The 23,344-nt window shown below is 50.0% G+C and overlaps 1 protein-coding gene across 2 annotated transcripts in view; it reads left to right on the forward strand.

The window, feature by feature from the left end:
- The window catches only part of Arhgap10 (Rho GTPase activating protein 10), a 213,656-nt gene extending 192,449 nt beyond the window's left edge, over positions 1-21,207 (forward strand). For both annotated transcript variants that reach the window (XM_070022178.1, XM_070022177.1), the window contains exons 21-23: positions 15,693-15,845; positions 16,715-16,803; positions 20,686-21,207. In XM_070022178.1, coding sequence (XP_069878279.1) covers positions 15,693-15,845; positions 16,715-16,803; positions 20,686-20,774 — 331 coding nt within the window. In that variant the 3' untranslated portion in view covers positions 20,775-21,207. The remainder of the gene's footprint in view (positions 1-15,692; positions 15,846-16,714; positions 16,804-20,685) is intronic.
- Positions 21,208-23,344: the final 2,137 nt, after the last annotated feature.

The raw sequence follows: 23,344 nt of genomic DNA on the forward strand, positions 1-23,344 counted from the left end.
AAAAGCACTCCAACCTTGAGAGCCCAAACCGGGTCGTGGGGGGAGGGGGGCGGAGGGGGAGTAGAAAGATTTTTGTTACAATGGAAACTTGCTCCTATTTTAAGAACTTGATTTCCCCCCCCCCTGCCCCTTATGCAGTAGCTGAAATGTATCTCTCTTTCTCTTAAGTATTAGAGTGCTTCTAGAGTCTGTTTGAAAGCATTTACTTGTGAGCATCCAGTGGACCAGGTTTGTCTTCATTGTACAGATGAGTTCTCCTCAGACCTGGCTATCTGTCATAATCACCTCAGGAATTTGTGAAAACGCACAATTGTGGGCTGGGGGTACAGCTTGCACTTAGCATGCTTGAAGCTCTGGGTTCAATTTCAGAACCAAACAAGCCTCTACTCTTGAGTCCTGCTCCAGGAAGTAGGAAGTAGTCTGAAAGCTTGCCTTTCTGACAAGCTCCTGGCCATGACTGAGCGAGCTCTGACCGCGCTTTCCAACCTGATTGGATCACAGCAGTGCCTCTTGAGGAGTGCACTTGGGGTAACTGGTCTTTCTCCCTGGTTTGTTAATGGACACGCAATCGGTGTATGTATATGAGGTATAATGCCTATTATTCAGTGTGTGATGATCAAATCAGCCCTATTAGCATATGCATCACCTCAGACGCTGATCATTTCCCTTGGGGGAACAGCCCAAATAGTCTTCACTGCCTGTTCTAAAATATACAGCCAGTCCTTGGCCATTTGTCCAGTTGGCCTACTGTGCTCTAGAGCAGTAGAAGCTAGCCTTGTACCTCTGGCACCTGTAATTCTCACTACTGGGGAGGATTATTGTTCAAGGTCAGCTCAGGCAAAAGGAGAGAACCTGTCTGAAAAAAATAACCTAAGAACAGAGAGAACCTGTCTGAAAAAATAACAGAAAGGTCTGGACATGTGGCTCAAGCAGTAAGACCCCAAGTGCAAACTCAATTAAAAAAATTAATATAACTGCACCCCTATACCTGTGTCTCCTCCCCCCACCCCACCTCTATTCTACTCTAGGCTTCACAAGATCAGTATTTTGATCGTGTGTGTGTGTGTGTGTGTGTGTGTGTGTGTGTGTGTGTGTGTGTGTGTGTGTGCGTGTGTGCGTGCGTGTGCGCGCGCATGCACAATAAACAAATGCTGTTCTCGGGTGGGATGTTGCCTGTCTCTCAGTGGCCTGCTTCAGAAATTCCACTAGCAGTTTATTGAGGACAGTCTGGACAGTCTGGCCTGTGTTAAGGGTCTAATTTAGTCTTCCCTTTAGTAAGTCTTCCCGACTTCCTAAATAATTCCTTTCTTTGCTGGTACTTATGATTGGGCATTAACAAAACATTGCCTTTGAGGATTCATGTTTGCCTTTTAATAATATTTGATATTTATGTGGTATGTATATATCTGTCTACATATCTAATCTTGCCCTCACTCCAAGTTAGATCATGAATTTTTTTAATGTTAGAGTTAGATATTACATTCTTTGAACAGTTTTGTGATATTGACAGTTATTAAATAAACATTAGATTTCGTACGTTAATTATTACAACATTTTTAAGAGGCTTACTTTTGGAAGCCTCATTTTTTCCCCCTGGAATTCGTGTGAGCTCTTTCTCTTCACAGATTCCTCCTTTGTCTCATTTGCATTTCGAGGCTGAGTTTTTCTTGTGTGCACACTCCTGGCCTTTGTTCTCCACCCCTGCATACCACCTGCACAGTACTGACTACAGACGGCTCTTGGTAAATGCTGATGAAGCTCCTTTGTATCCGGAGTTGCTGTGGGGTTGTTAAGACGCTGCCCAGGGCTTGCAGAAGGAGGCCTTGTGTGTGCTGCCTGCTTTCCAACCCCAGTGTTGACTCTGTGTCCCGGATCTAACACTTGCCTTATCTCATGCCCTGGGGAGTCGGGTCTGTGCGCGTGTGCATTCCCTAGGATGACCTGAGTCCCTCAGAAACGCCAGAACCTCAGCCACTGGAAAGCAAACTGGCAGAGGAAAGCCTCTGGCAGCCGTGACTCTGATGGAGACAGTGTGTAAATTCAGCGGTGGCCTCTGGCAGGTGGGAAACAATGCAGCAGAAATTGGATTTCTTGGGCTCCTGCTGATGTTTATGACGTGTGGGCATTATTCATTGCAGTCAATCAATCTGGTGCGGTTTTACCTGTACACGCAGGAAGGTGCTGGGTGACTTGGTTGCCAGTGAAGAATTGCTGGCGAGCCTCCTTGGGGAGCATTACCTCATAGGTCAAGGTATCTCAGATGTCCCAAAGTCATTCCCCCCCCTCCATAAAGCAGTTTGCGCTAAACAGGTTTGCTTCAGTTATAATGGATGGAGCCAGGTCTTTGACAAGTAATTCTTTTAGTTTCCCTGCCACAGAAGAAAATCTCTTTGTAAGAAATTCCACACATTGCTCCCTGCTTCCTCTACAGATTTCAGATGAAAAGGCACAGGCTCCTTTTCTGCCACTCTCCGCAAGGGAGTGTCCCTGAAGAGTTCTTTCTAGTAACAGATGTCAGCGTCCTGAGGTGCATCTCACTCAGAACCCCAGCATGTCCGGAGCACCCTCCGAGACTCCGTGAATTGTGAATGTAAAGATTTCCCCAAGGGCTGGGAAGGTGGCTCAGTGGTAGAGTGCTTGCCTTGCAAGCATTAGGCCCTGTGTTCGATTCCTCAGCACCACATAAGCAGAAAAAGCTGGAAGTGGCACTGTGGCTCAAGTGATAGAAGAGTGCTAGCCTCGAGTTGAAGAGCTGAGGGACAGTGCCCAGGCTCAGAGTTCAGGCGCCACGACCGGCAAAAAAAAAAAAAAAAGATTTCCCCAAAGCTGGGCGTGGTGGCACATACATGTAATCTCAGCTACTGGGAACACAGAGATAGGAGGATACAAGTTGATCCCAGGATAAAGCATGGGACCCTATTTGAAAAATAAAGTACAAAGGGCTGGAGGTGTGGCTCAAGAGGGTATACACCTACCAAGCATGAGCCCTTAGTTCAAACCCCAGTACTACCAACAACCACGGTGATAACAGTAGCACATAAAAACTACTCCCAAGGCTTCCGTCCCAGCAATTGCTCAGATCCATGTTGTGCTCTTGAGCTTGGTGCCTACCCAGACTTGATGTTGATTTGCTATTTATTTGTTGCTTGGAACTGAATCCAGGTCCTTGAGCTATGCCAAGACCTCAGTCTGACATCACGAGCCCATGGGTAGTTATTGAAAGGTAGTAGATAAGGCTGGGCGGACGCTGCCTGCTTGTACTCCTAGCTGTACCCCCCGTCAGGAGGCTGAGCCTCAGCATCTCTCCGGGCGGTGAATCGGGGCCAGCCTGCACAGAGGCCCCCATGTCAGAATCCCAGCTGTGTTCTCCTCGCGGCCCTGTGCGTGCTGTGCGCATCCTTTGCTTTCTTTATATCCAGCACGTAGAGGGCTCGTGACAGTCGCTGCCCAAGGACTGCTTTTCAGCAGGGTGATGGATTTCATTGGGAGATACCCGAGTATCCCCCCGAACAGGGTTTGTGATTCAGGTACTACAATAAGCTATGAATGATAATCGTGTAAAACAGTTTTGAATAGTTTCTGGAAAATGTGGCACGAACGTAGTTGTCAGGTAGCAAGCAGGCCCCGGCTCTCTGTCCCTCCCCTCTCTTCCTGCCTCGGTCCCCTCCTTTTTCTCTTACACAGGTTCTAGAGCCTTCTTCAACCCTGTCCATGCTCCCCCTTTCCCTGTCCCTGACCCCACATTTCTGGGCTGGGGGTGGAACCCAGGGCTGCCCACGTGCTGGGCCACCCCTCTACCACGGAGCTGCACCCCAGCGCCCCACGCTCCCATCCCCCTCCTGCCAGCCACCTTGGACCAGGGCCGTTCCTTCACTAGCAGTTGGAGTCTTCATGTTTTTACTATAACGTGGTAATGATTATTTCAAAAGAAAAGGCAGAACCCATCTTTTTAAAAGTTGTTTTGGCACACACATCCATTCTTTTGCTCACAAAACCAAACACATGTTGCTTTTTCAATAAATCAAGGCAGGGAAGCTGTGTAAATAGAGGAGAGAAGGGGCGAGGAGACTGCACTCGAAGCAGTGAACTGCCCAGTGTAAGAATTTCCATGGCTGGCAGGAAGTTCATTTTATAACAAGCTTATTGGCAACTTGTTGGTGCGTAGCCTTGGGCCGGCCTTCATTTAGAGAACGTGGTGGGTTTTGTGGGCCAGCCTCTCCAGCAGACCTCCAGCCTTCGCAAGGAAGGGGTTGGGGCTGCTGGATAGAAGGGGTTCGTGGCCAGTACCAAGCCACAGTGAACACCGAGGGGCCTCCCAGAGACTTCAGGGCTTAGGTGGGTCAAGCCTAAGAAGAGCTGGGTTTGAGGGAGCAGAGGACCCCGTGTTGCCTGGCTGTGAGCCCAGAGCGGCCTTTGACATTCTGCTCAGAGATTGGCTCCTCCTGTGGCTGGTGATGTGACTGCAGAGAAGCTCTAGTTAGAAGGTTACCCTTCTGGAATTTCTTAGGACCAAAAGCCTTCGTATCAGTTACTGTGGATCACCAGACCTTGTTTCTGATCCTTTGTGAAAGGTATTTCATCCACTGATCTTCATTTGTAAACATTGGGATGCTGGACACAAAGGACATAGAGGAATTGACCCCGGCTGCAGGACAGCTCAGGGACACAGGCAGAGTTTGACCCCTGGCCCTCCTCATCCAGTGCCGTATAGCGCCCTGAGGCTTGTTTTTCTGTAGACGCTGAAGTTGTTCACACTGTGGGTGTCATTTCCCCCAACCCTGCCATCTCCATTCTGAAACCTGCTCTGACCAGGGTGTGCTCTTGTTCAGCGGAGGGACTGTGCCCGGCCTTACGTCCTGTGCCAGTGATTGGTAGTTATCTGTAATGAATCAACATTCAGGTCTGGCTGCCGCATACTTATTACCTCACATCAGGGCTGATGTTTGGGGATGAGGCTGTTCTGATCCTCAGAAGGGCTGAGAGACTGGATTTTTAATATTTGTAGACAATAAATATTTAGTATTTCATCTCCACCCTTTTTATGATAAACAGCTTAGGTAAAGCATCTCAAAGCTAGTCACAAAGCCCTTGTGAGGTTATTGACCACAAGTGTCTGTTCTCAGTCATTTTAAAAATATTACTTTTGTCCTATTTTATAACTTTATGTTCTTCTCTCCAGCTTTGTAGATAAGCTGTGCCCAGAATCCTTCACCCCTCTGGGGTGCTAGTTAACGCACTGTGGTTTGTTGGGGGTAATTTTGGTATTTATATTGTGGGCTTACATGTGGCCAAATCACGCACTGCTTTGCTGTGTTATAACTCCAGGTTCTGAAATTTGGTAGTGGGTGTTTTTTTTTTTTTAAATAACTTCACAATGTGGATTATTTGTATGACATGGACATAAAATTGACTTAATGAAAAAAATTGATTTTCTAAAAAAGACGCGTTTGAATTTTGTAGCTTTTTTTTTAACTACTTAAGACTTCACAATTAATTAAATCTTGCATTCATCTTGCTTTAATTTTGCTTTTCCTCTTCATTGGCTTTGGTTGTTAACGATTTTCTTACTTTACTGCCATTGTTGGAATTTATAGTTTCCTGTTCGTGCGCTGAACCTCCAAAACCTCAACAAGGCTGGGTCTCCTGAGCCCTCTTTCTCGCTGAGTGGGAGACGGTTTAGCCAGGCAAAGCATTGATTTTTGTACTCAAACACGCCTGGCTTGGCACCCTCATTCTGCTTCTTAAAATCTGAAGAGACCTTACATAAGTGATTTAAGCAAAGCGAGGCTTAGCAAGATTATCCATGTAAAAGAAGAAAAATAACGTCCACCCTTCAAGATAGCCAGTCACAGGCCACCTGCTGGGATTTTCCATCCCCCAGAGAAGCTAATTTGATCTTCTAGTTTACCTTGACCCCCAACTTCCTGGTTCGTCAGTTTCATAATCTACTTACCACATAGCTGGGGAACATGAAGCCCTGGATATGTTGGCCTGAACTTGTGTTGTTTCTGATAGGCCCTGGAGGCCTGTTTACTGCAACCCCCCTCCACCCCCCCACCCCTACAGCAGGACAGGACCTGAGGTATTCCACAGACAAAGTGTGGGAACTCCCTGGGACCCAGCCAAACTGGAAATCAGTCTGAGCAGGATGGAAGCTAACCCACCAGTCAGCTTGCTAAGTAACTGCAGGGTTTTCCTTGACAGAGCAGCTGTGGTGGCCATGCTACTATGCTTACAGGAGAATCCATGTCCTGTCAGGGACCCTGCAGAATTACAGTCCTCTGGCCTCTAGAGCCCTGTAATTTTCTGAAATGAAGCTATAGTTCCTCGTCTGCTCAGCCAGACTGTTCCTGTTCAGCCCTCTTACCTGATTCCATAGCAGCTGTCTGGAAAGAAGGAAAATAGGAATGATGGAGTCTCTTCCAGGGGAAGATTGGTCAGAGATGTCATTCTAAGATCTTTTAAAGCAAAACCAAGAACGCTTGCCCTGGGAGTGAACTGTGGAAGGAGTCAGAGAATGAGATGGCGGTGACCTACCTTGCTAAAGGAGGAACTGCAGTCAGCAGCCTCAGCATGTCCCAGGTCAAAGACTTGAGTGTGTGTGTGGCCGTCGCGCTTCTCGAAGGTCTGGGGATGTCTTCAGAGCCTGGCTTCCTTTCTCTGCCCACACAAGTCATATTCTGTGATCAGGAGCGAGCAAGGCACTGCTTTTACAGGCAGCTCAGTGGACCGGCTGCCTCCCTCCTGCAGTCTTAAGAGGCTTTTGATGCCGCAGAGCACTGGGGGTTTGCAGGCCAGCCCCAGGCACATGCCGGGAGCCCTGTGCTGCCAAGCCAGGGCAGACGGAGGAGGGGAAGCCGGGCCTTCTCAGGGCTGTGGATCCTCAGCTAATTCCAGGATGAACAGCTGTGGCCCACACCTGCCTGTCTCTTTGTAAATAAAGTTTTATTGGAATATAGCTAACTCAATCCTGTTTTGTCCATGGCTGCTTTTATCCTGTAATGATGGAAGAATTGTAGTTTCTAGAGACCTTGGGGCTTGGCTTGAAAAGCTGAATGTCGTGACTGTAGACTTCCAGCTAATCCATAATCCAAACTTAAGTGTTTGGGGAAGCCCACATTTCTTAGAACCCAGTTTCAGGAATGTGACATGTGACACTGAGTGCTGTTTAGTAGGTATTATGGGTGATGTTTAAGTGCATTTTTATGCATCTTTTCTTGCCACTGAGCCAATCAAAAGTTTTCCTTACGGGTTTTAGATGCTGTTAGGCATGTGGGCAGAAAAATCTGTAAGACTTCATCTCCAATTAACAGACAAAATGATGGACCAGAGGCATGGATCAAAAGGTAGAGCACCAACTGTGAGCAAAACAGCTTAGAGTATGAGGTCCTGAGTTCAAGCTCACTACTGGCAATAATAGTATTTTTATTGTTATTTCCGTTGTAGAATACATTTACAAAGACAGTACGGAGTTCCTTCAAACACTTCACTGACCTATGTCTCCTAGAAACTATTTTTGTTGTTGTTGGTTGTGGGGCTTGAACTCAGGGCCTGGGTACTGTCCCTGAGCTCTTTTGCTCAAGGCTAGTGCTCTCCCACTTTGAGGCATAGCTCCACTTCTGGTTTTCTGGTGGTTAATTAGAAAGAGTCCCATGGATTTTCCTGTCTGAGCTGGCTTTGAACCATGATCCTCAGATGTCAGCCTCCTGAGTAGCTAGAATGACGGGTGTGAGCCGCCAGCCCCCAGATAGAAACATTTTAGAGCCCTGGTACCTTTGGTGTTATTTGTTGTTATTGTTGTTGTTTTGTTTGAATTGCAGACTTGATAAAAGCTTCACCAGTTTGCCTACAAGTGCTCTTTCACTGTTCAGTCCAGGCCGCCATATTGCATTTGACAACCCTTGTTTTACTTTTGCAAATGGTGAGATCCACTTAGTATCTTTGAAATATTTCCTCTCTGGCATAACTTACTTGCTGTCTGTCGGTGAGAGACTGTATCGTCTGTGATGGTTTAGAACCAGAGGCTTGGAAAGAGAGCTAATGACCCCACTCTGTTGATTGAATGCCTCCTGGTCTCCACTCACTGCTGCGAGCTTTGCGCCTGCTATCTCATTTAAACCCCACAGTGGCCCAGCCTGTAAAGTTACCCTCTTTCCTTTTGCCTGAGGAGAGCTTAAGTTAGGTTCAGTTGTGGTGGACTCAGGTACTGACCAGTACGCCTGCTGTGTACTGGTCCCCAGAGATGCAGCTAGAAAGTAGGACCTTTTCCTCAAAAAAAGCAGCAGCAGAAGCAGCAGCCTACGAAGAGGATGGTGTAGAGGATGCACAGCCAGCCAATAGCAGGAGCTGTGCGGCGGCGGCGGGATTGATGCACTTGCCACTTGGGTGATGACGGTTTCTCATAGCCCGTGCTTGCCTCCGGCGTGTGGTCCTGCCTTCCTCCCGGGCGTCTCAGTGCTCACCTCTGGCCATTCTGTGCCTATTCTGTTGAGCCACTGGAGACTCGAGGGCGTGAGCTCTGTGCTGGGTCACCACGCCGCTCTCCCCCCGCACGGCCTCAAGCGAGGTCAAGGGACGTAGTGCAGTGCGGGAGAGTGCACAGGTGTATCTCTTACGATCCCCGGTGTGCGGCGGTGAAGAGGATGCTGGGAAAGCCACATCAGCTGGGCACGGACACTCCTTCCGGACAGCTTGCCTGGTGATGGTTGGATGAAGGTAGAGCTACGTGTGTGTGTGTGTGTGTGTGTGTGTGTGTGTGTGTGTGTGTGTGTGTGTGTGTGTGTACGTGTGCGAAGGCCTCCTCTTAGCCTGTGGATTATGGCGACTCACCTGTCTCAGGAGTTTGCTTTTCTGTCCTGCTGTGCTTCCTGTGGAACAACTGGCCTTTATTCGAGCAGAAATGTCCACAGAATACAAACCTATGCCATTTCCTTCTGTGCTTATTGACATTGTCAGACACTTTGCCCAGGACAGCTGGTCTAGACTTACCCTATATGTTTCCCGGATTGGCATGAAAAGACGATGTCGTGAATGTGACATTCTGCTCCCGGAGACCTTGCAGAATGAAGTTTTAAGGTCTTTTGTTCCAGTGCAGACGTTTGATTTGATTCTAGTACAGAAAAGAGCCAAGTATCTTGGTATTTGGGGGATTATTCATTCCAGATAAGTAGGCATTGCTCGGCACTCTTTCCCCTGCTTTGCCATTTTGAATTTTAAGCTGCATTTGGAGCCTGGAGTGAGGCTCTGCCCAAAGCCGACCTTCCGGGCCACCCCAGAAATGCTTGCTAGATGCAGCAGTTCTCTGCAGCCGGGGCGAGTTCTCAACATCCACCTTGCTAGCTCCCCTCGCCTTTCTCCAGTGTTTGTACTCTTCTGACGCCAGAATGTTTCATACGCACAGAGCACAGAGTGCGGTGCTGGAAAAGATGGATCACAGTTTGAATCAGAAGTAGCCTGGACTGCTGATCTGTTACATCCTATAAAAATAAACAGTAAACTATACCCATACAGCCATTGCTTTGTTTTCTGTGTGTGTCTGTGTGTGTGTGTGTGTGTGTGTGTGTGTGTGTGTGTGTGTGTGTGTGTGTGTGATTTTCTTTTTTTCTTTTGGTTCTGGTCATGGGGCCTGAACTCTGGGCCTGGGCGCTGTCCCTCAGCTCTTCAGCTCAAGGCTAGCACTCTACCACTTGAGCCACAACGCCACTTCTGGCTTTGGTCTTTTTGCTTATGTGGTGCTGAGGAATCGAACCCAGGGCCTCAGGCATGCAAGGCAAGCGCTCTACCACTGAACCACCTTCCCAGCCCTGTAATTTTCAACACTAGGAAATCTATAGGCTCTTCCTCTAAAGTGTTGGCAAGAATGTTGATTCTCTTGATAGGCAAAATTTCCTCTCCCCCCATGTGTGTTTGTGTGCGTGTGCGTGTGCGTGTGTGTGTGTTTGTGTGCGTGTGTTCTCCTCCCCCAGCCTTTTACTGTCTCTCCCCAAATTCACCCCCCACAATACCCCAGGTTCTCATGGAAACTTCTTGCCCTGAGAATAGCCAGGCAGACACTTTGTGTATTTGCAGGATTGTGTTTCTGGGTTAGCAGTTTGAAATTTACATGTGTTTTTAGTGAAACACCCGTGTTTCTATTTTCCTCTTTGGAAAGGGCACAGTTCTGCTCAGGGTAGGCTGGTGTGATGTTGTCTCTTCGCACTGGAAATGCACAAGTCCTGCTACTGAAGACTCTTTCAGCTGAGTATGTTACATTGGGAAGATAATGAACGTATTTCAGTAGTTCTCTTTAATTTATTCCCATTATGGTGACTGTGGCTTCAGAGCTTTTCAGGAAGGGCTGACTCTTTCCTCCATTTTTATAAACCACAACTTTGCTTTCGAGAAACTTGTGGGCACTTAGGTACATTTTGTAACCAGTCAGTAGCTCATTATTAAATAGGATTGGTATTTTGTACTTAGACCAGTTTCACCAATCAAAAGTCCTTGGTTAAAAGGGCCATGGGAGGTGGAAAATAGTTTTTTTTTAAATTGAAACTTGAGAAGTGGTAGAGACATATTTCATCATGCTCTGCCAAACGCACCGGGCTTCCCATTCACGGCCCCCAACAGCTTCCAGGTGGCTTTTCCTTTGAGCCACAGCAGACACCAAAAGCACCCGAGGAACTATTTCCTTGGGGCTCCCAAAGAAGATTCTGTCAAGAACGGGGAAGGATATGAAATTTTACCCTGCCTGACTGCTATTGCCTCTCCCCCCACCCCAGGGGCTTAGGAATGCTGGAAAAAGACACAGAATTCCCAGCCAGAGTCAAAGCACTGCTCGCCAACCACGTCAGCGCCAGTCCTCAGGAGTCAGTATTTTCTGGCCCGAGTTCTCAATGTCTCCTTTCCCAAAAGGTGCTGTGTGACGTAGTACAGGAGAGAATCCCAAACCCTTAAGACGCAAATCTTTTCTCATAAGTAAAAACCATCTCTGTCTCCCACTCGTGGGCATCTACCCAGAACCTTACAAGTGGGGATAAGGTAAAGACACTAGCACATCCATGTTCATTGCTGCACTCCCCACAATAGCCAAGTTATGGAAACAGCCCAGATGCCCTACAAAGGCTGAGTGGGTCAAGTAGATGTGGTTTATACATAACAATGGAAAGAATAGGATGTCGGTCTTAGGGAAATGAATGGTCCTAGAAAGAATTATGCCCGGTGAAGTAAGTCAGGCTCAGAGAAACAAACAGTGCATGTTTTCTCTCATATGTGGAAGCTAGATCTAAAATACAACCATATGTGATAACATATACAAGGTTTTATGCATATCCACAGAAACTGACTAAAGGATGGTATACTGATGGGAAGATGTTGATGGTGTAACTCCTCTGAACAACTAACCAACTGTTTAACAAAATGAATACCAGGAAGTGATACTCATAAATGGAGGGAGGAAGGGTGAGCAAATATAGTCATTTTAATCAATGAACATTATGTAAAAATTCAACTATGTAATTAGAAGGGAGGGAAAACAATGGAAGGGATGTATAAGGTGCATTCTACTCACAATCTGGGTTATGGAACTGTAACCTCTTTGAATAGTTACTTAGAAGAGAATTTTAGTTATTAGCAGGAAAATGTAATCTCTGCCTTCCAAGGCCATTAGACCTACAGGTATTCTCCAGAAGAGTCCAGAACAAAGGATTCAATAGATGTGAGAGAATATGAGGAACCCAGAGAGAACGGCCTCCTGGCACACAGACACAGACGCGTCTCGACCAGGAGGGAGGTGGTTAATTCATTAGGCACACAGATACCCAAGTGCCCAGGTTGTCCTGAAGCCCAAGTTGAGAAAAATTGCTATTCTTAAAAGTCTTGTTGTTTCCTTTGATAAAAAAAAAAAAAATTCTCAGGGGCTGGGAAGGTGGCTCAGTGGTAGTGCGCTTGCCTTGTAGGCCTGAGGCCCTGGGTTCGATTCCTCAGCACCACATAAGCAAAAAAGAAAAAAGCTGGAAGTGTCGCTGTGGCTCAGGTGGTAGAGTGCTAGCCTTGAGCTGAAGAGCTGAGGGACAGCGCCCAGGCCCAGAGCTCAGGCCCCACTACTGGATCAAAAAAAAAAAAAAAAAATTCTCTCTTGACCCTTCTCCCCCTCCATTGATTGCCAGGCTGGGAGCTGAGCTGTCTTCTGTTCCTAGCTGGCAGCGCTCTCCCACTTGAGCTCCACCTCCATTTTCAGTTTCTTCTGCTGGTCCATTGAAGATGCATTTCTTAGGTTTATCTGCCCAGTCTGGCTTTGAACCATGAACCTCAGATCTGTCTCTTGAGTAGCTAGGATTATAGGTGGAAGCTGCTGGTGTCCAAGTTCAAAAATGTTGTAAATTAAAAATGGGAAATAGAATGCCAGAAATTCTCTGAAAGGTGATCTCAGTGAACCAGTTTGTGCAAGATTATGCAACGTATGTATGCTAATATTCTAATATTTTTTGACACATGTTGGCATGATGTTTTATAAAATAATTAAATTTCTAAAATAAATTTTTTTGATCCTTTACAAAAATAGTAACTTAAAAAAGCAGGAAAAAATTAACCTGGAAAGCAAGAGGAGATATTTTATAATAAAGCTCATATCTACATTCATTTGCTTTCAAAAAAAATTGGACAGCCGGGCGCTAGTGGCTCATACCCATCCTTCCTAGCTACTCGGGAGGCTGAGATTAGAGGATCATCTCAACTCCAGTTTTTTTTGGAAGTGGAGTTGTGGCACAAGTGCTAGAGTGCTAGCCCTGAGCAACAAAGCTCAAAGAGTGCCTAGGCCCTGAGGTCAAGCTCCCAAGTCCAACACACACACACACACACACACACGCACACACACGCGCGCGCGCACAAACACACACACACACTTGGACAGTGCCTTAGTGAGCTAGCTGTGAACTGTACCAACTTCTTCCCTCCACTGTCAGAGGTGAACCTGGTTGTGTGGGATGTAAATACATTCATTCACCCATTTCCCGCCTCCCTCACATTCTTTCCCAGAGATGAGACAAGAGCAAAACGCCATCTCCTAAGCCACATTTCCAGCACAGTTGCCTTTCTCAGACCTTCCATTTCTCCTCAGTCTTAGGCTTCACCTCCACTCACTGTTTCAAGACTTGTGTTTTGCGGCCACTTAGGCATATTACAGCTCACCAAGTTTGTGTCCATTTGGGACTGTAAACAATAAACAAGTGTCGAGCTGAGGAAAACCCAGGTACACAGACACAACAGTGTAAACCTAAGTGCTGTGTGTGTGAAAGGTTATCTGCATGAAACAGCATGTACACGATCGCGTAACACACACTCGCTAAGCAGGAAGAACACGGGAGGGAAAAAGGCAAATGGCACCACCCTGACCTTGGGTCAGAATTGCTCGTTTTGAATTTAGGACAAGATGAAGAAAACCTAACTAAGCAATAGACTCTTTCCTTTTGCATTTGCCGTTTCAGTAATTTCCTTTCCAAGAGCAAGGAGTATTTTCCACCCTTCCTCAACCAAAAAAAACCCAACAAAACACAGGTCTTTTTTTTTTTTTTGAGAAAAATGGAAGATTAAGTGTAGAATAGCAATATGATTTATGAGCTTTATTTTTAAGGCCTATACATTTAGTCACATTGTTTGTCTTCACCCTGCAGCTGTCCTCCCTCTGAGCCGATATATGGTCATCATTTAATCTCGCGGCTGTTTATGACCAGGCAGACTGGACGGGGTGTGATACCACAGCCCACCCTCCACCATCTCCACTGCCCGCCCTCCCCACACCTTGAATAATTGCTGGAGATTAAATGGCAATTGTTTGGCTAACTGTGCCCTTAAATTCCCTGTCAGAGCTTAACTGATCCTTCCTCTCTTTCCCTTTCTGATTCCTAAGACACCCTCAAAGGTTCATTTTCTGCTGAAGAGTCACTTTCATAGCTGGTGATTCAGATTGTTTCTAGATTTATAGGCCTCTTGCTCCGGGGTGAAAGAGGTTCTGTGCCTTCCAAATGAATGGCTACATAGGGGAGTTGTAAATAAGTTCTTCAGAGAACAATATTTTGTAATCCCAACCCCTCCCTCCTGTTCTGATGATAACGTAGGAAGCCTGCGCTGTGAAATATCTACCGGTTCAGTAATGGAGAATTTCATGTACCTGATTTATACACGTTACCTTGGTTGCCCTTCCTGTGGCTTTGTAAAGTATTTAAAAAAGGATTAAAGACCTTATCTTGCCACCAAGAGAAGCAGTTGGTACCCTAAGAGATGAACAGATTGTAGCCTGCCCTCCCAGGGCAGGTCTCTGGCCTCCTGAGCAGACTAAGCAGTGGGCAGCCTGGAAGAAGAGAGAATGGCCATGCAGAGAGGGAGGTGCTGGGCAGTGGTGCGCTCTTTGGTGGGCGTCTGGAGGAGCTCGGGCTCCTGGGGAGGCAGATTAGTCAGCCTCACACCTGGAGCTGGGTGCTGGCCGCTGGCCAGAGCCTGGACACCAAGGGAATGGAGGCAGAGAACCGGAACTTGGGTGCTATTTTGAGGTGCACCTGGGAAGTTGTGGTATTGGGTCTGGGACAGAAGGGTCGAGGACAGCGCAGAGGACTGTGGAGGAATAAGAACGATGCTCATGGAGACTGGTTTGGGCTGGATAGAGTGAATCGAGGGTGGAGACAGTTGGTATATGAATACCCATGTGTTGAAATAATGAATGGAGAGGTTGTGTGTGGCTGGGTGCTAGATCACCTGCCTAGTGTGTAGAGTAGCTCTGGGCTAGGAAAATAATGGAAAGAAATGAGCTTTCAACACTGTGCTTTTAAAGGAATTTGGAATATCACAGTCGGAAGGTAATTGAATAATCCAGATTGATGCAGATGTGTGTGCTTTACATCTCCTCCAGAGTCTGCCGGTCCACTGACCCTGTCAGCTGTTCAGAAATTGAAACTATGAAGGAATGCTCAGGACACTACAAATCCTTGATGTCCATGGACTTCTCCCCCCCCCCAAACTCATTTGCCCTTCCTACAGAAGGAGACATTTTTCCCCCCTGCATTTTCAAACATATGCGATCAGATGAAAGAGCTTTTAATGTTAAACTAATGTGTCTTGATCTTTGACATCTACAGGCTGTGTGGTTAACTTTTCCTACGGACAGAAGAAATGGATGCAGAGAGTCCCCCAACTTAGGGAGGTTCCAGTTAGGAGTTTTGGACTTGATGAAGGGTACACATTTTTACTTTTGGTAGAGACCAGGCTTTGCATTTTGATTTTAGCCTGGAGGTAGGTAATTTAAGAGCCACCTCCCATCAGCCACCTGGGAACGAGCGGGAACGGCTAGTGTGCTGTGGTGCGGAGTGTTGTTCAGCTAGGATATTCAGGAGGTGAGGTACACTCTTCACAGTATTTTCGACTTAACCATGGGTTTATCGGATTGCAACTCCCATTGTAAGTCAAAGAGCACCTGTATCTTAGAAAGTTGTAGCCACTGTGTTTTGCACTTACTCAGATAGATAAGATTGCATTCTCCACCAACCTGGAGAAGTAAAATCGTATGTGTGGTGTGGGGCGGTGACTCACTTTGGGAGGTTCGGAGAGGACTGTGCTGGTCTGGAGCGACGGGAGCTGCACTCTGGTCACAATAGTCGGCTGTGGAGCACGTGGTGTTCTGTGATCTTGTCCTGTTCATCCTGTCCTTCACACTTCCTCCTTAGGCCAAGCCAGACCCGGCCGTCGATGGTCCAGTGGCTTAACCAGCAGTCTCAGAGCACGCCAGGCGCCAATGCCGCTGTGACTCCTCCCTCACCCAGGTCCGCGTCTTTCCCCATCTCTCCTGCTGCCTCTCTTGTGGACAAGCTTCCTGAAAGGTACGTGGCGTGGAGCAGGATGTGGATGGCGATCATGGCACACACAGAGAGGCTCTGTACACTGACAGGGCGTAAGATCAGTGTGTATATTTGAGTATAAGTGTTTAGAGACACTGCAGTGAAACCCTTTACTTGGTGCAATAATATACACTAATAAGTGTACTTGTAAAAAGCCAGTCATAATGTAGTTATAAGCCAATCCGCCTTCTGTCCCATCCCTTCTATAAAATAGCAGAACACTCGCATAGAACCCACAATGGTATCAGTCATGTCTAGATAACCTAATATTTAACACCATGTAAAACAGTTGTTCCACTGTCTTGAGGGTGGGAAACGCACCGGGACACCTTGGATAATCAGATGCAGTTTGGACTGGAATATTTCCACTGCAGTGTCGGTTGAATCTGCAGACGTGGAGTCCAGAGACCCGCAGCGTGGACTGCTGTGTGTGTCACAGGGGCGGGTCTCAGCCGAGTCCCACAGAACCCGCTACTTCTTCTGCGACTGTGCAGTTATCGACTCAGTTACTTTGGAAAAACGTTGTTTTGTCGGTGCATATAGAACACCTTCTTTGTATTGGAAGGAAGGCAGCCTGGGCACGGGGAACATGAGTGCTTGCGGCCACTTACTGAGCAGAAGATCTGTAGAGGGCAGAGGGTGTGGCCATCAGCAAACTTGCCGGCCAGGATGTGGGTGGAGGTGGTGCTGACTCCCATGAAAGGGGGTGCTCTCTGCCCTGACTTGGGGTGCCCTTCTCCGGAGGAGTTTGCCCTGCTGCTGACACAGGCGAGGTGTGAGAAGTGGGTGGGATTCGTGTGCTGCCAGACGTTGCAGTGTCCTTCAAGCCTTGCTTCGCCCTTCGCCCGCAGCATTAGTCGGAAGGCCCGCGCCGTGTACCCCTGCGAGGCGGAGCACAGCTCCGAGCTGTCGTTTGAAATAGGAGCCATCTTCGAGGACGGTGAGTTTGTGGGAGCTTTGTGGTGCTGAGTGGTGACACCAGGATGTGTCACACCTCCACAGGGGACACGGTCACGGCTCGTGGCTGTGCTGGGACGTCCTGGGGACCTCATCACTGCCCATAGCCTTGTGGCGAAGTCCCTGGCATGTGGGCACTGGTCGCATCTGTGCTGGGGCACCCTGGGACCGAGAGCTGCCCCCTTTGAGGCTCCCAGAGCACCACGGTGCCGGGTTGAGCCCCACGCCCGCTACCTGTGGACTGGAGTTGGGCGTGACTCTCTGTGTGTGGGCATTGACTGGAATCATGGCGGGGGTTTTCATTTGAGTTCTTTAATATTCACACGTGGGCCTTGAGGACCTCTGCCTGACTGAATATTCCACACAGCGCCCCTGTGGTAAATATTCCACACATCACCCCTGTGGTTTTGTGTGTTTCCCCCTCCCTCCCTCTCCCTCCCTCTCCCTCCCTCCCCCTCCCCCCACCCCCCCACCCCTGTTTCTTCCCTCCCTAGACCTGCTCATTATGAAATTCACCAGTTGCTGTGGCAACAGTGATGTGGTGTGTGGGTGGAGCTCCCCAAAAGAGTTCTGGGGAAGCGGGGTGCTGGGCTGGAGGAGGGCGCGGCTGATCAGCCCCAAAATGCAGCAACGCGGGGCAGAATGGGAGGCTGGCATCAACGCAGCTTAGCTGAGGACTGTGTCTCAGTGAGTGAGTTACTGCCTTAGAGTAGGGGTGTGTGTGTGTGTGTGTGTGTGTGTGTGTGTGTGTGTGTGTGTGTGTGTGTGTGTGTGTGTGTGTGTGTGTGTGTGTGTGTGTGTGATCTGTGCTCCTGAGAGCCAGAGGCGCTGCCAGCGTGAGAAAACAAGCAACAACACCACAGTGCACACAACAGAATGATACTTGGGAGAGCAATTTTGCTTTTGGAGCGTTAGCAGGATCGTTCCTCTGTCCTCATGTCATCCGTCCAGCCACCGCGGCCGCGCAGAGCCTGCTGGAGGCCCGTTCTACGGCAGCGCGGCAGATGGCAGAAGGAGAGCTGAGACGGGCATGTTAAAATGCGCCTGTTCAAGGAATGGGGAGAATGTTTTACTTTGTGTGACTGAGCCTCTGACATCCTTGTGTAGTATTGGTGAGACAATGACCTGGGTAGAGGCGTAGCATAAAGATGCAAGTAACAAAAATGGACTCAATTGGCTCTCTCAGCCTGAAATGGGCTTACATGATAATCCATTGAAATGAGCTGCTCCGGGGCTGATTAACTAAAACTGTCACCAAAGATCAACGTATTCCATGCGGTCTTGGACCCCGGCTGGTGCTGGGGACAGATGTGGCCGCAGCTCCTCCCGCGAAGGGAGCTCTTCCCCAGCACTCCTCTTCTGTAACGAGAAAGTTTCTAGAACTGGAACTTTCGTCCGAATTCCTCAGCTCCCGTGTCTCACTGGTCAGAACTGGTTCAAATGCTCGCTTTAAACTCATTGCTGGCCAGCCCTTCAATAGGTGACAACACATGCTGGGGGATGGAGCCGGAGGAATGCAGTCTGCGCCTAAACCAAACCCTAGTCTGAGGGAGAAAAGGGGGCCGCTGGGAGTGTCCGCTCCCAGGGCTCAACTCTAGCTCTTAGGTCCCATCCAGGCTTAGAAGCCATCCAGGCTTCCTGAAAGACAAGGAGTGACACGTGTGTGTGTGTAAGTCACATAAACACACATGTGTCAGACTTGCCAGGTCTTAGTGTGGTTCTGAAGGCAAATGCCAGACCATTCATTGCCAACACTGAGATCGGACCATGGCTCCTCCCTTTCTGAGGGACCTGGGCAGAGTTCTGGGGTTCTCTATGTACCAGGCCTTTCACTCCAGTCTATAAGGATGTCTGCCACACTGATGTTGTGCCAGGCTGGCATGAGGGGCTGCTGGAGCGCACCGCTTTGAGCTGTGTGGGACCCGTGGCTGGCCATTGTGCCACGATGAGCCTTACATTTTCAGCCAAGCCACCTTCCACTCAGTGTCTGTGGTGCTGGTGTCCAGCTGTGTCTAGCCTTGCTAGCTGGGCAACCAGGGTGTCTCTACAGGGCCTTACTCCCTCCCCCAAGGCCCTGTCATTCACACAGGCCTCGTTGCTGAACTGACAGCACTTCCCTACACACATAGGTGGGCATTTCACTTTCTGCGCATGCTTGATCTCAGCTGGCTCCAAAGCATGTATGTGTCTGCCGATGGCCGTCCTTCGATGGCTGTGGGGAGTCTTCCCTCCTGAAGCCTGATGTGGAGCAAGACAGCAGGCAGGTCATACGACCTCAGCTTCTGTGGATCTGGGCAGGGCTCCAAGAGGCCACTATTTACAGCTCAGCCTGCAGGCGTGTCTCCAGGAACACGCCCTTTCTGAAGAGCAGCAGTGAGTCGGTGTCCCTAAAACACCCAAGGCATTTTTCCTGCGGTCACTTAGACATTTGGAATCTCTGTGAAATTGGCATTCTCACATGATCCTGCAGTGCGACAAAGGAAACCAGCCTCTGACTTTCAGTGGCCTTTGGAGAAGGCCGGAGCCAGGTCAGAGTGACCCTGAGGCTGCACCGTCGGTAGTTATGTGGTTTGGGATGTGCACAGCCGGGCATTTAGAAACCAGAGCATCCGGAAGGACGGGGCGCTCAGTGGGCCATCCTTGCTCCGTGCCCTCCCTCTGTGCCAGACTTCACTTGACTTGAGCTTCTAGCCGCAGATTTGTTCCTGTTGTTCTGGGAGAGGAATGCCCTCATTCTCCACCAGGGAGGGCCATGTTTGTGTGGGCTCAGGGCAGCGGATGCTCCTGTCCCTGCCAGAGACCCTTTTTACTGGGCCTGGGGACCCTAGAAACTCATTTTACTGGGGGCTGCGCAGCTGACAGACCCTCTGGGCAAGGAGGAAGTGGCTGCATACCAAGGGCTGCTGGGTTGTGCGACGCAGCCCACGGTCGGGGTACGGTCGGGGTGCAGCTGCTCCCGCAGGCTCAGGCTGTGTGTTAGTCGCACCTGGGACATGAGGTTCCCTTAGTATGGGAGCAAACATGAACCAAATTGCTCCTTCAAATACGTAGACTACTCTAAAAATTAGCTTGGTACTGTTCTGGGAAGTTGATCTCACAGCCCAGCAGTGTTGAGATCTGTTCCCAACATGGGGGGAATCTTAGAAATGTCAGACGCCAGACAGCTCTTGTGTACACCATGTGATCGTAGTTAACTCAGAAAGCAACAATCAGTACGGGTATTTGGGACATGGACTTCAACCATAAGCCGATCTCCTGGACGAGGCAACGTCAGTGGGGAGACAGGGCCTGCTGACCTCCATCAGGCCTGGTTTCAGGTCCTACGTCCCAACTATGAGAAGGCCGCTGGAGCCGAGAACAGACCCCGAACACCAGGACCGACAGGAAGCTTGGGTTTGGCTTGAAGCAGGAAATGATGTGTGTTAGGTGCATTCTAGAAAGTTCACCAGGCAGCTTTGCATAGTGCTTTAGAAGGGGCCAGAAATGGAAACCGGGCAGAGACAGTTCAGTGTGCGGAGGACAGGTGGGCGCTGTGCTGGCCAGGCCATCTATGGATGGTCACAGCACTGACTGGAAGTCACAGCTCTCAGATGGCCACGCCCACCAACCAACCACGCTCACCAACCAACCTCGCCACATGCGTCCCGCCCACCAAAGACCACACCCTCAACTGGCCATGCCCTCATGTCGCACCCACCCTCTGGCCACGCCCTCCCATGCTCCATAGTCACTGGCCATGCCCCCGTGTGTCCCGCCCACCAAGGACCACGCCCTCCATTGGCCACGCCCCCACACGTACCGCCCTCTGGCCACGCCCCCTGGGCCCGTGTCCCTCCTGGTAAAAGCAGTTTCTGTTCCTTTGCAGTGCAAACCTCCCGGGAGCCGGGCTGGCTGGAAGGGACGCTGAACGGCAAGAGGGGGCTCATTCCACAGAACTACGTCAAGCTGCTGTAGCTCCGGCCCCCCCCCGCCCCTCCACCGATCCTGGCACCCGCCCCCCGCACGCCACATCCACACTCCGGAGTCTGGGGTCACCGCCGGCACCCCAAGGCCGGGCGGCTCGGCAGAGTGGACGGTGCACTGGGCAGCCGCGTCAGGACTGGTGATTTTGAGTTATCCGGGCGCGACAGCGTCAGGGGGAAGGCAGCCCTGCCGTGTCCCCGACGGGGCGGGGGTGGGGGCCCAGGCCCACGGAGGAGCCTCCCCTCTGCCCCGCCCTGGGCAGGGCGCAGGGCGCAGCCCGGCAGGCCCAGGGGGCTTTCCAGGCCTGCTCCCCCTGGCCAGCCTCCTGGGCACCCCTCGCCTATTTATAGCAGCTTCTGGTCGGTGCTCCCCACCTGTGTGCTGTTAGCCCTGTGTACAGGAAATAAAACGTTATTTACTACTAGTCTGGTCTGGCCTGATGTGGAGGGGAGCATGGTGGAATTCACAAGCCTGTCACTCGGGTGATTTGGCAGCCCCTGGGTGGAAAGCCATGGTGCTCGCGTGGTATCATGCAGTCGCCGGATGGCTGTCCTGTCTACCACAGGACAGGGCACCTGCTGGGGCGTGGCCCTGTCCCCACTCATGGTGGAATCCTGAGAGGCTGCTACAGCCTCCCCCTGTCCTTCCCCTCCCCAGAATGAGCAGGACTGGATCTGGGGTGTTCAGACATGAGCTGTCTGTGTGCCCGCCAGACCTCGCGGCAGCTTGTTCAGTAGCTCCCTCCCACCCACCAGCCTGCCCCTGCCTCATTGGATGAGGCTCAGCTTTAGGAGGGCAGAGGCCAGCGGCTCAGGACCCCAGACCCTCCGTGCATCCCCAGGTGGCAGCCCTCTTTTACCTGGGCATCTTGACTTCGGCTCGGGCTGAGCAGCCTCTCAGGGAGCCGGGCCCTCCCTTTATGCAGAGCTCAGTGCTGTAGGCCTCACCATGCTGCAGCCAGCCCCATGCCAGGGGGTGACCACGTGTCCTGAACCTGTCTTCCTGCGAGAATTACCCAAGGCCCAGTGCCAGTAGCTCATGCCCAGAATCCTAGCTACTCAAGAGACTGGCATCGGAGGACTTGAGGTTCGACACCAACTACAGCAGACAAATTCAAGACCAAGGAAAAGCTGCAACCGGAGGCATGGCTCAAATAGTAGTGTGCCAGCCATGAGTGAAAAAGCCAAGCAAGAGCACGAGGCCCTGACTTCCAGCCTTGGTGTCCACACTTTTTTTTTTTTAAGAATCAGAAGAAAGGTGTGTGTCACCATCTCTTCTGATGTCACCGCATGTGACAGCTTACCTCATGTGGTCTGCATTGGGGTGTCGTCTGGAGTTCTGCTTTGAATCTGAGAATTCCCCCCAAAGACTTGTGTGCAAAGGTTTGGGCTGTGGCTGCCAGTGACACTTTGCAGGTGGTTTGTGCGGTGCTACCTAGGTTATGTCAAGATCAGGGACCTTGTTCTCTACCGTTCTCTCTCAGTCTTGACCACAAGAGTTCACTCTGCCTCAGGTCTCTGTCAGATGGTGCCTTTCCAAAGCCCAGCCCGTGCTCCAGCGAGCAGCCCTGAGACCCGAATCTGAGCAGCTTGTCAGAGATTGGGCAGCACCCTGCGTTCTGAACGGTCATGTCCTGTCCTACTTGGCTGCCGAAGGGGTGTAGAAGGGAAACGTGGCTGCTGAGAAGAGCCTCCATGTTTGGCTACTTGTATGAAGTCCTGTGCAGGAACAGACACTGGTAGACGGTGTTGCGGGCTCAGCACTGACCGTGTCCCCAGCAGAATGCCTAACTGGTATGCCCCAGGGGACATTCAACATGCCAAGACACAATCTGCTCATTTAAGGTAGGTACCCCGGGTTCACAGCGAGGTGTGCCATTCCCCAGTGTGCTTTACAACCATGAATGCTTGAAGTCACCAAGTCTGGCTCTTCCTGTCACTTTTGGTAGAATAAATCACCCTGATTGGTTTGTCTCCTACAAAAGCAGTTCACTCCAGAGGTTTGGAGTTGAATAGAAGCAGAGTCCGGCGTGGAGTGTGCTTAATGGCTGGCATTTAGCACCTGTGCAAATACTTGAGGCAGAGCAGGAGCAGCTGGGTCAAAATCAGGTGGCTGAGGACACGAAGAGCCACAGGTGTGTCAGACTAGGGAGAAACGTGCAAGTCACGCTCCTAGCAACACGTATTGTCCAGATGAGGATGGGACTGACTGGGAGGGCAGGTGGATTGGGGACTCCAAGCTTTTACCCCACCCTAGATCCATGTTCTTTTATAAAGAGCCCTCGCTGATTGCACCTGACCAGCCAGAAGCAAGCTTGATGCAACCAGAGGAATGGGAGGTGTTGGACTCCCAGTGTCTTCTCAGAGCCCTGCCTGTGCCCAGGCTGGCTAGCTGGAGGATGAGAGTCTGCGCGGAGCAGAGCCAGACACACGAACAAGTCCAGCTCCGCCACAGCCTGGCCAGGATCAGAAGGCCACTATGAGCCAATTCACTCCCAATGGAGGAGCTAAGTAACCAAATTGAGGACTGAGGCGCTAACAGCCTACTACTTGGCCACACAC

The sequence above is a fragment of the Dipodomys merriami genome, unplaced genomic scaffold (genome assembly GCF_024711535.1).
Source record: "Dipodomys merriami isolate MVZ:Mamm:240054 unplaced genomic scaffold, mDipMer1.0.p SCAF_15, whole genome shotgun sequence".
NCBI lineage: Eukaryota > Metazoa > Chordata > Mammalia > Rodentia > Heteromyidae > Dipodomys > Dipodomys merriami.